Source organism: Notamacropus eugenii, chromosome 5 (assembly GCF_028372415.1).
Source record: "Notamacropus eugenii isolate mMacEug1 chromosome 5, mMacEug1.pri_v2, whole genome shotgun sequence".
Lineage (NCBI taxonomy): Eukaryota > Metazoa > Chordata > Mammalia > Diprotodontia > Macropodidae > Notamacropus > Notamacropus eugenii.
Window position 1 is genome coordinate 422447333 of NC_092876.1, and position 13016 is coordinate 422460348.

The 13016-nt window shown below is 36.8% G+C and overlaps 1 protein-coding gene across 8 annotated transcripts in view; it reads left to right on the plus strand.

Annotated features, from left to right (window-relative positions):
- Positions 1-13016, plus strand: part of TIAM1 (TIAM Rac1 associated GEF 1) — a 320249-nt gene that overhangs the window by 240275 nt on the left and 66958 nt on the right. For all 8 annotated transcript variants that reach the window (XM_072615007.1, XM_072615015.1, XM_072615013.1 and 5 more), the window contains 2 exons: positions 5768-5914; positions 12926-13000. In XM_072615007.1, the coding sequence (XP_072471108.1) occupies positions 5768-5914; positions 12926-13000 (222 nt within the window). The remainder of the gene's footprint in view (positions 1-5767; positions 5915-12925; positions 13001-13016) is intronic.

Consider the following 13016-nt stretch of genomic DNA (forward strand, 5'->3'; position numbering starts at 1 on the left):
GGTGGACAGCATCTTCCTTCATAAGTCCTTCATAGCTGGTTTGAGTATTTATGATACTCAAGATGAATTAGTCATTCAGTTCTTAGGAAAATATTTCTGTTACTGTATACTTGCTACTGTTATTTCACTTTTCATTATTTTATGCAAGTCTTTCTGTGTTTTTCTAAAATCAACTAACTCATCGTTTCTCACAGCACAGTAGTATTCTATCACAATCAGAACACAATTTACTTAGCTATTCCCCAGTTGAAGGAGGTCTGTCATTTTGGCCAATCTTATAGGTGTAAGATGATATCTCAAATTTGTTTTAATTTGCATTTCTCTAATCTATACTATTTGGAGCATTTTTTTCATATGTCTATATATATTTTTTATTTCTTATTCAAAAAACTGCCTGTTCATACCCCTTGACCATTCATCATTTGGAGAATGACTCATATTCTTATAAATTTGATATAGTTCTTTATATATTTGACTAATTAGATCTTTTTCTAAGGTACTATCTATAGAGTTTTCCCCCCAGTTTTCTGCTTTCCTTCTAATCTTAGCTACATTGGTTTTATTTGTACAAAACCTTTTTAATTTAATGTAATCAAAATCATCCATTTTGCACCTCAGAATGCTCTCTATCTCTTATGTATTCATGAATTTTTTTCCTGTTCCTAAGTCTAGTAGGTAATATCTTCCACGTTCTTCTTAGTGTCTTGTGATATCTCCCTTTATATCAAGGTCATGTATCTATTTTGACCTTATCTTGTTAAATGGTTTAAGATATTGTTCTTTGCCCAGTTCCTGCCAGATTGCTTTCCAGTTTTCCTAGTAAATTTTTTTTTTACCTATTAATGAATTCTTATCCCTCACAGCTAAATCTTTACATTTGTCAAACGGAAGGTTACTATAATCCTTAACTACCGTATATTATATATCTACTCTGTTCCACTTATCTAGATTTCTATTTCTTAGCCACTACCAGATAGTTTTGATATTTGCTGCTTTATAATATAGTTTAAAATCTGGTACTGCTGAACCTTCTTCCTTTACATTTTTTCATTAGTTTCTTTGAAATTCTTGACTTTTTGTTCTTCTAAATGAATTTTATTTTTTTTCTAACTCAATAAAATAGGTTTTTTTTAGTAATTTAATGAGGATGACTTCGAATAAATAGGTTAGTTAGGTAAAATTGTCATCCTTATTATTGACTTTGCATACCCATGAACAATGAATATTTCTCCAATTTTTAAAATCTGACCTTATTTGCATAAATAATGTTTTATAATTATGTTCATGTAATTCGTGGGTCTGTTTTGGCAAGCATGCTCTCAGGTATTTTGTACTGTCTGCTATTATTTTAAATGGAGTATCTCTTACTATCTCTTCTTGTAGGGTTTTATTGGTAATATATGAAAATACTGGTGATTTATGTGCATTTATTTTACATCCTACTACTTTGATAAAAAAAATTATTGTTTCAACTATTTAGTCAAATCTTTAGGACTTTTTTTATATATATCATCATGTTGTCTGCAAAAAAGAGATAGTTTATTACCTCTTTTCCCATTCTGATTCCTTCAATTTCTTTTTCTTCTTTTATTGCTATTTCTGGCATTTCTAAAACAATATTGAATAATATTGGTGATACAAAGTATAGTTTCCCTGCTTATCTCTTTTAAAATTAAACCTATTTTAGCTTTAACTTTGTCTGAGACCAATGATTGCTACCACTTCCTTTTTCTACATCAGCTGAAGCATAATAAATTCTACTGCAGCCCTTTATTTTAACTCTGTGTCTTTCATTTTTAATTTTGTTTCTTGTAAACAACATATTGTGGTATTCTAATTTTTAATCCATTCCTTCCTTTTCTGTTTCATGGGTAAATTCATTCCATTCACATTCAAAGTTATAATTATTAGTCGGAAATTATTATTTCCCTCCATCCTATTTTTCCTCATATTTATCCTTCTTATCTCTTCCCTTAAGTTTTTGAATCTCATTTTCCAGTTAGTTAACTTTCTTTTCATAGTTTTTTTGCATTGCTCTTATTTCTTTAAATTTCTCCTCAATTTTTCTTATTTGATTTTTTAAGTCCTTTGTAAGTTCTTCCAAATACTCTTTTAGGGCTTGTGACCATTTGATATTTCTCTTTGAAGTAGGAGTGGCCTTTTTAGCTCCACTATCTTCCTCTGAATATGAACCCATAGTAGTTATCAATGGTCAGGTTCTTTCTCCTTTATTTTCTCATTTTTATTTTTATTTTACTTTTAGCAGTTTTATTGTAATTAAGTTCTATTCCCAAGGTGTGGGGAATGGTGCCTCAGGCCCAGTCCTTCTCACTGTTATTTTCTGAGCTCTGTCCTGGAGCCCAGCCTTGGACACTGCCAGACCTAGAGGCCTGAGGGCTACCGGAGTCTTACCTTACCTATCGCAGGTCTTCGGCTGGCCAAACCGGATAAACGTATGAGAGAAGAGACTTTCCGGAGTCGAACAAGGGTTAGGCTTTATTCAGGGTCCTGGTTACATGTTCAGGGGGAACTCTTCCTTAGGAGAGAGAGAGAAATCTCCCAAGGAGGCAAAGATCTTACAGTAAGAGAATGAAAGCAGAAGTGGAAGTGGGGAGAGAGGGGAGAGGGAAGAACGAAGAGAGGAAAAGGGTCCTTCTGTCCTGTAAGGGCCCCTCAGCGCTAAGAGCGCCTTCAGGCTTTCCTGACCCTACTTAAGCTCTCCTGCCGCATAGTTTGCACCTGAATACCGTGCCTGTTAGATAACAATAGGTGTGCCCAGATCCGGGCCAGTCTCGAGGGCGGGGATGCTCTCTCCCATCACGTTCTCACGGGAAGAGGCGGGAATACACGAGATCTCACTCCTCAATTCCCTGCTGTTTCCTGGGGGGCCTCATGAGAACTCTAAGGTTTAGAAGCTCTCACCTTTACCCTCCCGAGACTGTCCACATGGAACTGAGCTTACACCCCCAACAGGACACTCTTCTGCACCTCAAGCCAGCTGTTCCACAAATGCTCTTGCTCCCTACAGTCCCTCCAGAGGCAGCAAACTTGAGCCCTTCCCTCTAGCCTGGAGTGTAAACCAGGGACCCTGCTCCTCTGTATGTGCCCACAGCCAGCAGAGTCCCCTCCCATCTTCCATGCAGTCATGGGGTGTATGTTTGCTCCTCCTCCTCCTCACCCACAACTGCAACTTTGGACCACATCTGGTCAGCACAGCTGGACCTGGTATCCCACAACAGTGGAGGGTCCTACAGTCTCCCCCCTGCTCAGCTGTCTGAGGTAAAAGTTCCCATGATCCAGGCTGCTGCTGCCTCTACCCAGCTTCCCTGAGGGCACATGATTCAGTGGAGTCTTACTGGAGGTGTTTACACTTCAATTGGGTCAAACCTCTGCCCATAGAAATCCAGTATTTCTTAAGATCCTGTCAAGCTATCTGAGGACAACTACTTTACCCCAAACTTCATTTATTTTTGCTGCTAACTTTGATGCGATGCTCTGTCTTGTTTGTGGAGGAAATTTGGAAAGCCTGGAATTTTCTGACATAATCCCAGAATCCTCTTCTTCTTCCCAGAATCCTCTTCAACTTATCTTTTTAATGTAGAATTCAGGTTTCAGTCAAGCAAGTCGTGTAACTAGTAAGCTGACTTTGTTGAATCTTTAAAAAAAAAAAACCAAACATTTATTTATACAGGCATTTATGTCTCCCTTCTACCACCCTCTCCCATTTAAACCATAATGGTTATGCATAGTTCAGCAAAACAAATTCCCACATTTGTCATGTCCAAAAATATACATCTCATTCATTTTAAGTCCATCACCTACTGACAGGAGTTAGACAGGTCGTATATTTCATCTTGAGTCCTCTAGACTCATGGTTTATTAGATTGGTCCCCTTCTGTTAAGTTGACTTAATTAGCTAGCTGAATGGGTGTTAAGAGAAATACTTGCAATCTTATATATGTTTAAATTTATTCCTGTTAGGACTCTTACCTTTAATACCAACAACTTTCTGAATCTAACTTAAGAGATGTTTTAGGAAAAAGTAATCATTAAGGCCTACAGCACTATAACTATTTACTATTTGGCAACTATAATATATGATACATGCTGTGTCTGATCTTTCCCCTCCACTTTTCCCTTCTACATTCTTCCTTTTATGGGCTCATTTGTTATGTGATATCTCCAGTAGTCTCAGACTGACTCTATGTTGATATGGATAATGATGTTCAGTGTACTTCATCAAAAGCCTACCTATTTCAAACCAGAGGACCTTTATATATACAGGGCTAAAACAGATTTTTTAAGGCTCTCTAGAGATTGACATCACTATTAAAATAATATGAACAAATTACAGTTGAGAAGCTAGTACAGAATTGGAGAGGTCGATGCATCATTGGCAGCCAGTTGGTCTGAGGTCTTTTGATTCCTAATTTAATCTTTATTTATTTAACAACAAGGTTTAATTCATAACACAGTAGTTAATTATCATTGTGTTATATGGCTGATTGCAGAAGTGTTGGCAACCACATGTTTTACATGCATTGAGCTGAGCCTTCCTGTATGCGCTAACTACCTCCCCATACCCCCTCAAAATGACTTTTTCTCAGGCAACACAAGCTTTGTTTGCTGCTTTTTTCCCCTTTGGAACAAGGAATCTTGCTCTGGTCTTAATGCAAATAGAAGCTTTGTAACACCAGTTCTCTTTTCTCTTGCTGGTTCTTTCATTGTGTTTATGCTCTCAACACTGAAAGTAAAGTGGAGTTTCTCACCAAAATGGAGATTAGTCATGTAGCTTTTTTCTGTTACGCAGCAATGCATTATCCCTGAACTCTGTAGCAACTATGTTTGGGGAGTTACCTGCATGAGCAGCTATTTAAAAGTAGGCTCTAGGATATTCACTCTGGTCTTTTATTTCAAGTCAAACTTGTTCCTCCTGCTGCTCCCTTTTTTTTACAAAAGAAAGCCGGTGGGTGGGCCAATTCAGGCTTGTCATGCTTCACCTGAAACCCTTGGGACTTGATTACAACAATTAGGATAAAGTTCACGTCTGAACTGTCAGTCTGATGATCTCCTTCCGTGCTCTCACCCACTCCCCTTTTTGATGAAAACATATTTACGTGTCCTTAAATATTTGTTCAGAATCTTAATGTCCTGTATATAACTCAATTAGCTTTTCAGGTTACATTTTGAGGAAATATTAATTCTTCCACAATGAGGAAGAAACTTTTATACCTTTATTTTGCCTCTTCAAATTCATATTTGACAGTTTTAGACTGAGTCACCTTCACCTAGCATTTGTTAATGTCTTTAACGATGCGTTGGATTCCTCAGATTGGCGTGTTGGCAGTGAGTGGTTTATTTGGAAGTATCTCAACCAAGGAACAACTAGCTCAAATCTGGAGTTCCTCAAGAGGGCATATTTCTCATTGGTTCTTTGAAACTTTTAGAGCATACGGGCCACAGAGTGGCACAGTGGGTAGAACCTGGAGTCAGGAAGACCTGCATTCAGATTCAGCCTCAGATACTTCCTAGCTGTGTGACCTTGAGCAAGTTCTTTCACCTCTGTTTCATCATCTGTAAGATGGGGATAATAGCACCTACCTCCCAGGATTGTTTTGAGGATCAAATGAGATTATAATTGTAAAGTGCTTAGATCAGTGCTTAGCATAGAGTAAGCACTATATAAACATTAATATTATAAATATGGTGGCAGTGGCATTATCGTTATCTTCTTTATCTTTGATTCAGAAACTCTTGCTGTTTTCAGGTGGCAGCGCGCACCGGTGAGACTGGTGTAAGACGAAGAACTCAGGCCATGTCTAGAACTGCAAGTAAGAGAAGAAGCAGATTTTCTTCTCTTTGGGGTCTGGACACTACCTCAAAGAAGAAACAGGGAAGGCCAAGCATCAATCAGGTAGGTGATCAGAAATGTTATAATGAGTAGACCTGCATTAACAGAAGTAGACTGTCCAGAGTAAGGTAGGTGGTAGCTCCCCTGTACCCTACTGTGGTCAGACCACACCTCAACTTTATTGTATTCTCAGATGGCATATTAACAAACTGGAGCACGTCCAGAGGATGCTGGGAAATAGCAGGTGAAAAATCTGAAGATATTTAGTTTGGAGAAGTTAAAATTCATAGGCAATATGATTGCTATTTTAAAATATTTATGTGGGAGAAGAATGTGGTTGTTCTTCTTGCCTACAACATGGAGAAAGGGATAGGTAAAATTTATGATTATAATATCCAGTAAATAGAAAATTTATAAGTAAATTGAATTTGCAGGTAGGTAGATGTTAAAAATTAGAACAGCCTCAAAACTGAGTTCCCTAACACTATACTGTCCAGCAAGAATTAGATGACGACTTATCAGAATCCAACATGCAACCTAGTGCTTGGATATCAAAGGTGTTTCTTTAATAAGTTTGTATGATGTCCTTCATTTTCTTACATCGTAATAGCTACCCTCTTCTCCCCCTAGAGAGTCATCCTATATAACAAATAGTTGGATTCTTTTTTAGAAAGGAAAAAAGATAAGCACAGTGAAAAAAAATCTAAAAACATGTGCATTGTATAACACCTGTGAACCTCCCACCTCCACAAAAGTGGGGGGAAGGCCAGGCTTTTTTCTCATGTCTCCCTTTTCAAGCCTTGTTGGATCTTTATAGTTTTGTTATGTTCACTTTTGATTTTTTGGTGTTTTATTCTTTCCATTGGTGTTGTAGTTGCTGTATGTAGTGTTTTCTGGGCTCCACTTGCATCAGTTTACTTAAATCTTCCCATTATTCTCCGTTCATCACATACATGATTTTTTACAAGCACAATAATAGTCCATTACATTTATGGGTTGTAGTTTGTTTAGCCATTCCCCAGTTGATGAGTATCTTCCTTATTTCCAATTCTTTGCTGTCACAAAGAGGAGTGCTATAAATATTTTGGTGTATAGGGGGCTTTCTTCTTATCAATGATGTCCTTGGGGTAAAAGCCCAATAATGGAGCTTCTGATTCAAAGAATATGGACATTTTAGTCGCTTGATTTGCACACTTCCAAAATGATGTAACCTTTTTGCAGCTCCACAAACAATGTATTAATGTACCTATCCTTCCACAACAGTAGCTAGGTAGCTAAATGGATAGACTTCTGGGCCTAGAGTCAGGAAGACTCATCTTCCTGAGTTCAAATCTGGCCTCAGATATTTACTAACTGTGTGACCCTGGGCGAATCTTTTAACCCTATTTGTCCCAATTCCTCACCTTTAAAATTAGATAGAAAAGGAAATGACAGAGCATGCTTGTATTTTTGCCAAAACCCCAGGTAGGGTCCTGAAGAGCTACACCACTGAAACAACTAAACCACAACAAATCCTTCCACAAGCCTACGTCTTTGAATTATTTCCATTTTTTGGATATTTTTGGCAATTTGTACTATATGAGGTAAAAATCTCAGGCTTACTTTAATTTGTACTTCTCTTATTATTAGTGATTTGCAAAATTCTTTCATGTGGTTGTGAATACTTTGAGATTCCTCTTTTGAGAATTGTTCATATCCTTTGACCATTTTCTCTTTAGGGAATGGGTATTTGTCTCATAAAGTATTTGTGTGGGTGTGTTTGTATACAGAGATACATGTAATATCTCTGATAACGGTTTGTTTTCCAAGATATCTAAACAGTGAATGAATATACATATATAAGAATAATAGTCATTCCTCAGGAGTAAAGACGTATGAAGCGTCTACAATGTGCCATGCACTGTGCTGGGTACTGCAGAAGCAGAAGTAAAACAGTTCTTGTTCTCAAGAAGCTTAAATTCTTTAGGAGGAAGGAGCACACACATATAATATATACAGAATAAATAAATACAAGGCAGACTTTTTTGACAAGGCACTGGAAGATAGGAAGATGAAAAGGGCATTGAGTAGTACGAGGTAACCGTTGAGTTAAGCCTTGAAGGAAGCCAGAGTTCCAAGAGCAGAGGACGTGAGGGAGAGTCAGTTCCAAATATGAGTGTTGGGATGTCATGGATGTAAACAGCAAGAAATCCAATTTGGCTGGACTGTAGAATATATGAAGAGGAATGACATGTAAAAAAACCTGAGAACTAGTTTGGAACCAAGTTGAAAAGGACTTCAAATACTAGAAAAGAAAGTATTTGATTGTAAAGGTAATAGGAATCCATTGGAGAATCTTTAGTAAGAGAGTGACATGATCAGATGTGTACTTTAGGACTGTGACTTTGGTAGCTGTGTGGAGGACAGATTGAAAAGGGACAGTTGAGGCAGTAATACTAAGGAGGCTTTTGCAGCAATTCAGGTTAGAGGTGATGATGACCTAGATTAGAGGAGATTGCTTTGTGGGTGGCGAAAAGGACATGAATGGTGAGAATTGTTCTGGAGGTAGAATTAACAACCTCCTCCATTGATTGGCTATGTGGAATGAGGCAGAATGAGGAATTGAGAATTATTTCGAAGTTATGAATATGTATGATGTGGTAAGATGATGCCCTTGCATACTCATAAAAAAAGAATACTAGCCAAGAGGAGAAACATAGAGGTAATTAATCAAATTAATAGGGTAATTAATAAAAATTAGTTTGGTGAATAATGAATTAATTGTGTTATTTAAGGAGAGTTTATTTTAAGAAGAGTTAGAAAGTGGTTTTTGCTTCTGAACATAAAACCTGTTTAGTGGATGACTGGTACTTCTGACATAGATAAAAAATAATATCACATTTTTTAAATTTGCAAGTAAATATATGGTTTTGATAAGCAGCTTTTTTCTCCTTTAAGTCATCGTTATATGATTTTGTTCTGTATGTTCATTTCATTTGGCATATGTTAGAATACAGAGCAAAGTGGCTACATGTGTATAACTTACATCAAATTGCTTGACTTCTCAATGAGGGAGAGAATTTGGAACTGAATTTTAAAAAATGAATGTTGAAAATTGTTTTTACATATAATTGAGGAAAAATAAAATATTAAGTAAAAAAGAAAATGCAATAAAGGGCAGAGTAGTATTGTAAGTATTAATTTTAATTATTTAATTTATTTTCAGTAGATTCTTACTAATCTGATAAACTCTGTTGGGTCATTCAGCAGTTATTTCAGTATTATGAAATACCTTTCTTCTTTGCACTAGAGAAAAATTCTTCTTCATTTACTAATTATATGCATTTTTCTGGGCAAAGTACATATTCCTTTAGTGCCAATGCACATGGTTTCAACGTGTTCAGAAACGTTTGGTTTTGAATATGGCTTCTGTATGGTATCTCTCCCCATAAGCAGGTAAGTCTTTAGTATAATTCATGAGAACTCAAGAGCAAATAATAGTCACCAATTTAAAAACCAAAATAAGAAGGCATGATTGTAAACAGTTAAGTGTAAACAATTTATACCTTTTGAAGTATTTAGACATATTTGAACTAAGCATAATAATTATTCCAGATTGGCTGAGAAGTAGCTGAAGCAAAAAATCTGTGTTCTAAGAAGTTGAAAATTCATTGCTTTTGCCAATTTCTTTTTTTTTTTTTTTTTTTTGTGGCGAGCAGTGGGTTTTGTTTTTCCTTTCTTCTAGTAGTTTTATAACTTAGAATTACTAGAAGTTCTAAGCTATAGAAAATACTTTATAAAAAGCATCTTTCTGAACCAGATTTAGCTGGTAACACTTACATACATGTATGTGTGTGCATGTGTATATATATGTTTGTGTGTGTATGTATGTACACATTTTTATATACAAACACAGACTGTATGTGTGTGGACGTATTTATGTCAATCAACAAACATTTTTTAAATACCTACAATGGGACTAGCTGCTAGGGACATAAATAAAAATATAGCAGTTACTGTCTTTAAAGGGCTTAAATTCTATTGGTATTAAAACATATTTGCAAATAATTGAATAAAAGATATATATACTAAATAAATACAGAGCAATTTGGGAAGGGGGCAGGTAAGAGACTACCAACCAAGACAGTCAGGAATGTCTGCTTGAAGAATTTGGCACCTGAGCTAAGACTGGGAGAGGATCAAAAAGTTCTCACAATGCCAGTGTGGCCAACATAGGATGGAAGCCTGCACAGAAGCACAGATGGGAGCTGGAATGTTTTTTTTTTAGCAGGCACAGCAAATTGGATACTTCACCTGAATTGTAGTGAGTTGGGGGAGGGGCAAATAGGGAATAATGTCTTATCTGTGTGGAAGAATAGACTTTAGTTGGGCTACGTAGGTTTTTAAATGCTCCAGTGAGGATGAGCTTCCTGGAGATTGGGGTATTCTCCAGCTGCTTAGTCTGCTGTATCCCTGTGTCTACTGGGCAAAATCTATATAAAGCAAAATGAAAAATGAAGCAAAACCCCATGAAATTAAGAGGTGATACTTCAAAGAACAGTTAACCACCAAATATATATAGTAAAAACTAGCAAATACACTTTGGAGATAATATTTAAGAGCTATTCAGAAACCAAGGACTCTTGTAGTAACTATAAAACAGAACAGAAAAAAGCTTTGGATGACTAAATGAAAAAGCATTTATTAAGCGATTATTATTTGCCAAGCACTTTGTTAAACAGAAAAAGTGAGACAGTCGTGCTCTTGAGGAGCTCACACTGTAATGAGGGGAAACAACACACGGTGGAAGTGTTTGGCTGTTGCGAATATGTAAAGTCCTTATGGGTCTTTAAGATTAGTAAGGTGAGAATATCTGTTACTCAAAAGGGTGTTGTAGAAGAGTGAGGCAGATAAGGCTTGGTGCTCCCCCATCTTACTCCAAGGATTATAGATGGTACCCTGCTCATTTAGAGTTAGGGTTAGGTATATGGTATACCTATGCTATACCACATGGTATCAATGGACATTTCTGGATGGAGCAGCAGTGGGGGATAAGAAGTTGAAGGGGCCAGCCTGTGATCATTGGAAAGGGAGAAATGGACCCAAGGATCAAAGTGGAAATGAGGCTCTGGGGTTCCTCATAGAAGGGAATGGAGTGAGGTAGGGAAAGGGCAGATCAGCACTAAGCCAGGAGGGGAAAATGAGAGGGGGCCATTGGCAGGGAATTTCAGTGCGGGAGAGGGAGGGTGGGGAATGGGATCTACTATCAAAATGATGCTCCATCTGGAAATATTTTAGTTAACATCCCCAAGATGGCAAAATATCTAGATTTTGGCTGAAGCACCATTTCAGTGTTAGCTTTTGTCCTCCCACATACTTTTACATAAAATTTAGGAAGCAGCATGGCTGTAAAGCTGTTTAAAAAAAAATTAAGGCATTTACTACCATTATGGAATTGTACCAATAAATAGCTGAGGAAAACACAAAGAAAATCCCAGATGGTTAAAGTGCAAATAAGAAGTTAATTTATTCATTCTGAATGACCCCATAGTTTGGGGATTTTCCATTAAAATAAAATATATAAAACCAGTAATAAATTACGCTACATTCACACACACACAGATGTACAGACAGAAGCACACCATTTTGAAGATTCCAGGAAAGGCAAATTATAAAATTTACATAAAATGAAAAAAAAGAAAGAAATTCATATTTAAAAGAATCAGTTATAAGGATATAGAAGCAAATTCAGGAAGCAGAGCTGCCCAAATGATTTATTCCTTTGTGAGACAAATGTTTGCTTATGGTCCACATATAAAGAGATGTTTCACTTGCATGCAGTATGGATAACTGTCTGATCTGGGACCTGACCCACTTCTCTCTAAGAGAGGCTTCAGTTTCTGCTTGAGATGAGGAGTACTAAGGCAGCAGCTAATCCTTTACTCTCCTGTCTCCGGGACACATAATAAAGATAATAATAGCAGCTAACATTTATGTAGCACCTGCTGCATACTGGGTACCGTGCTAAGTTCTCAATTATTTTTTCATTTGATCTTCATAACAACTCCAGGAGGTAGAGCTTTTACTGTCTCCATTTTTCAGATGAGGAAACTGATGAAAGAAGAGGTTAAGTGACTTGCCCAGGGTTATACAGCAAGGAAGTCTCTGAGGTCAGATTCAAACTCAGCCATCTGTAAGTGTTAGGGGCACAATACTTTGACAGGCTCAGAATACATACAGATTTTCCTGATCACTCTCAAGAGGAGTATAGTAGTTTTACATAGCTCCCTCTCACTAAATTGTTGATATAGAAGGCCATTTTGAATCATAAACAACGAATAAACCTATTTAGCCAAGCAAAATAGTAAACAGAAGTCAGAAAAGTTATGTAGATTGGAATTTGGGTTGGTAAGTAAATTCTGGGTTGGAAGTAAAATAAATCACCTCAACTTAACCAATGAGAGAAGCATTGATCTCACCAAGGGGGAGGATGCTCTCAGCATTCTCAAAAGTTGCAAACATTGAAATTCAGGGGATCTGATGAAGAGCTAATTTCCCCCACATGCCTCCAGGAGTCCCAGTAGCCATTCAGAAGTTTATGCTGGCTTTTCATGAACATATTTCTTGAAGTCTTTCCCCTCAAGTGTCCTCTCAGCAATTCACGTTATGAAGGTAAACAGTATTACATTCATCATTCTCTGTCTCAGAAAATCAAAAGTCATATTTTTGTTCGTATTTGCAGTACAGCACAGGGCAATCCCTCTGGAAAAACTGCCCACCATGGTTGGGTGGGAGAGGACGTTCATTACATATTAAGCTCAAATAAATTGACCAGATTTAAAGCAGGTAGTTCATCCATCAAGATGAGATGGAGGGAAGGGATACAAATAATCATGTTTCTAGATTATGTTCTAGAAAGTAATTTTCCCATTTTAGGGAATAGCAAATGTAAGGAAGTAATGTGGATGGTTTTTTTGCACATGAGAGAATGTCATAATCTTATATAATGTGTTCTACTACACTTGACCATTTTCCCAAAACCGTTTGTGCTGTAATTTTGTTCAGATTGTTTAAATGGTGGTTTTATATTTGCAGGTGTTTGGAGAGGGAGATGACACCATAAAGAAATCTTTAGAAGGAATATATGATGACACTGTTCCAGATGGCAAGGTAAAAATAAACATGT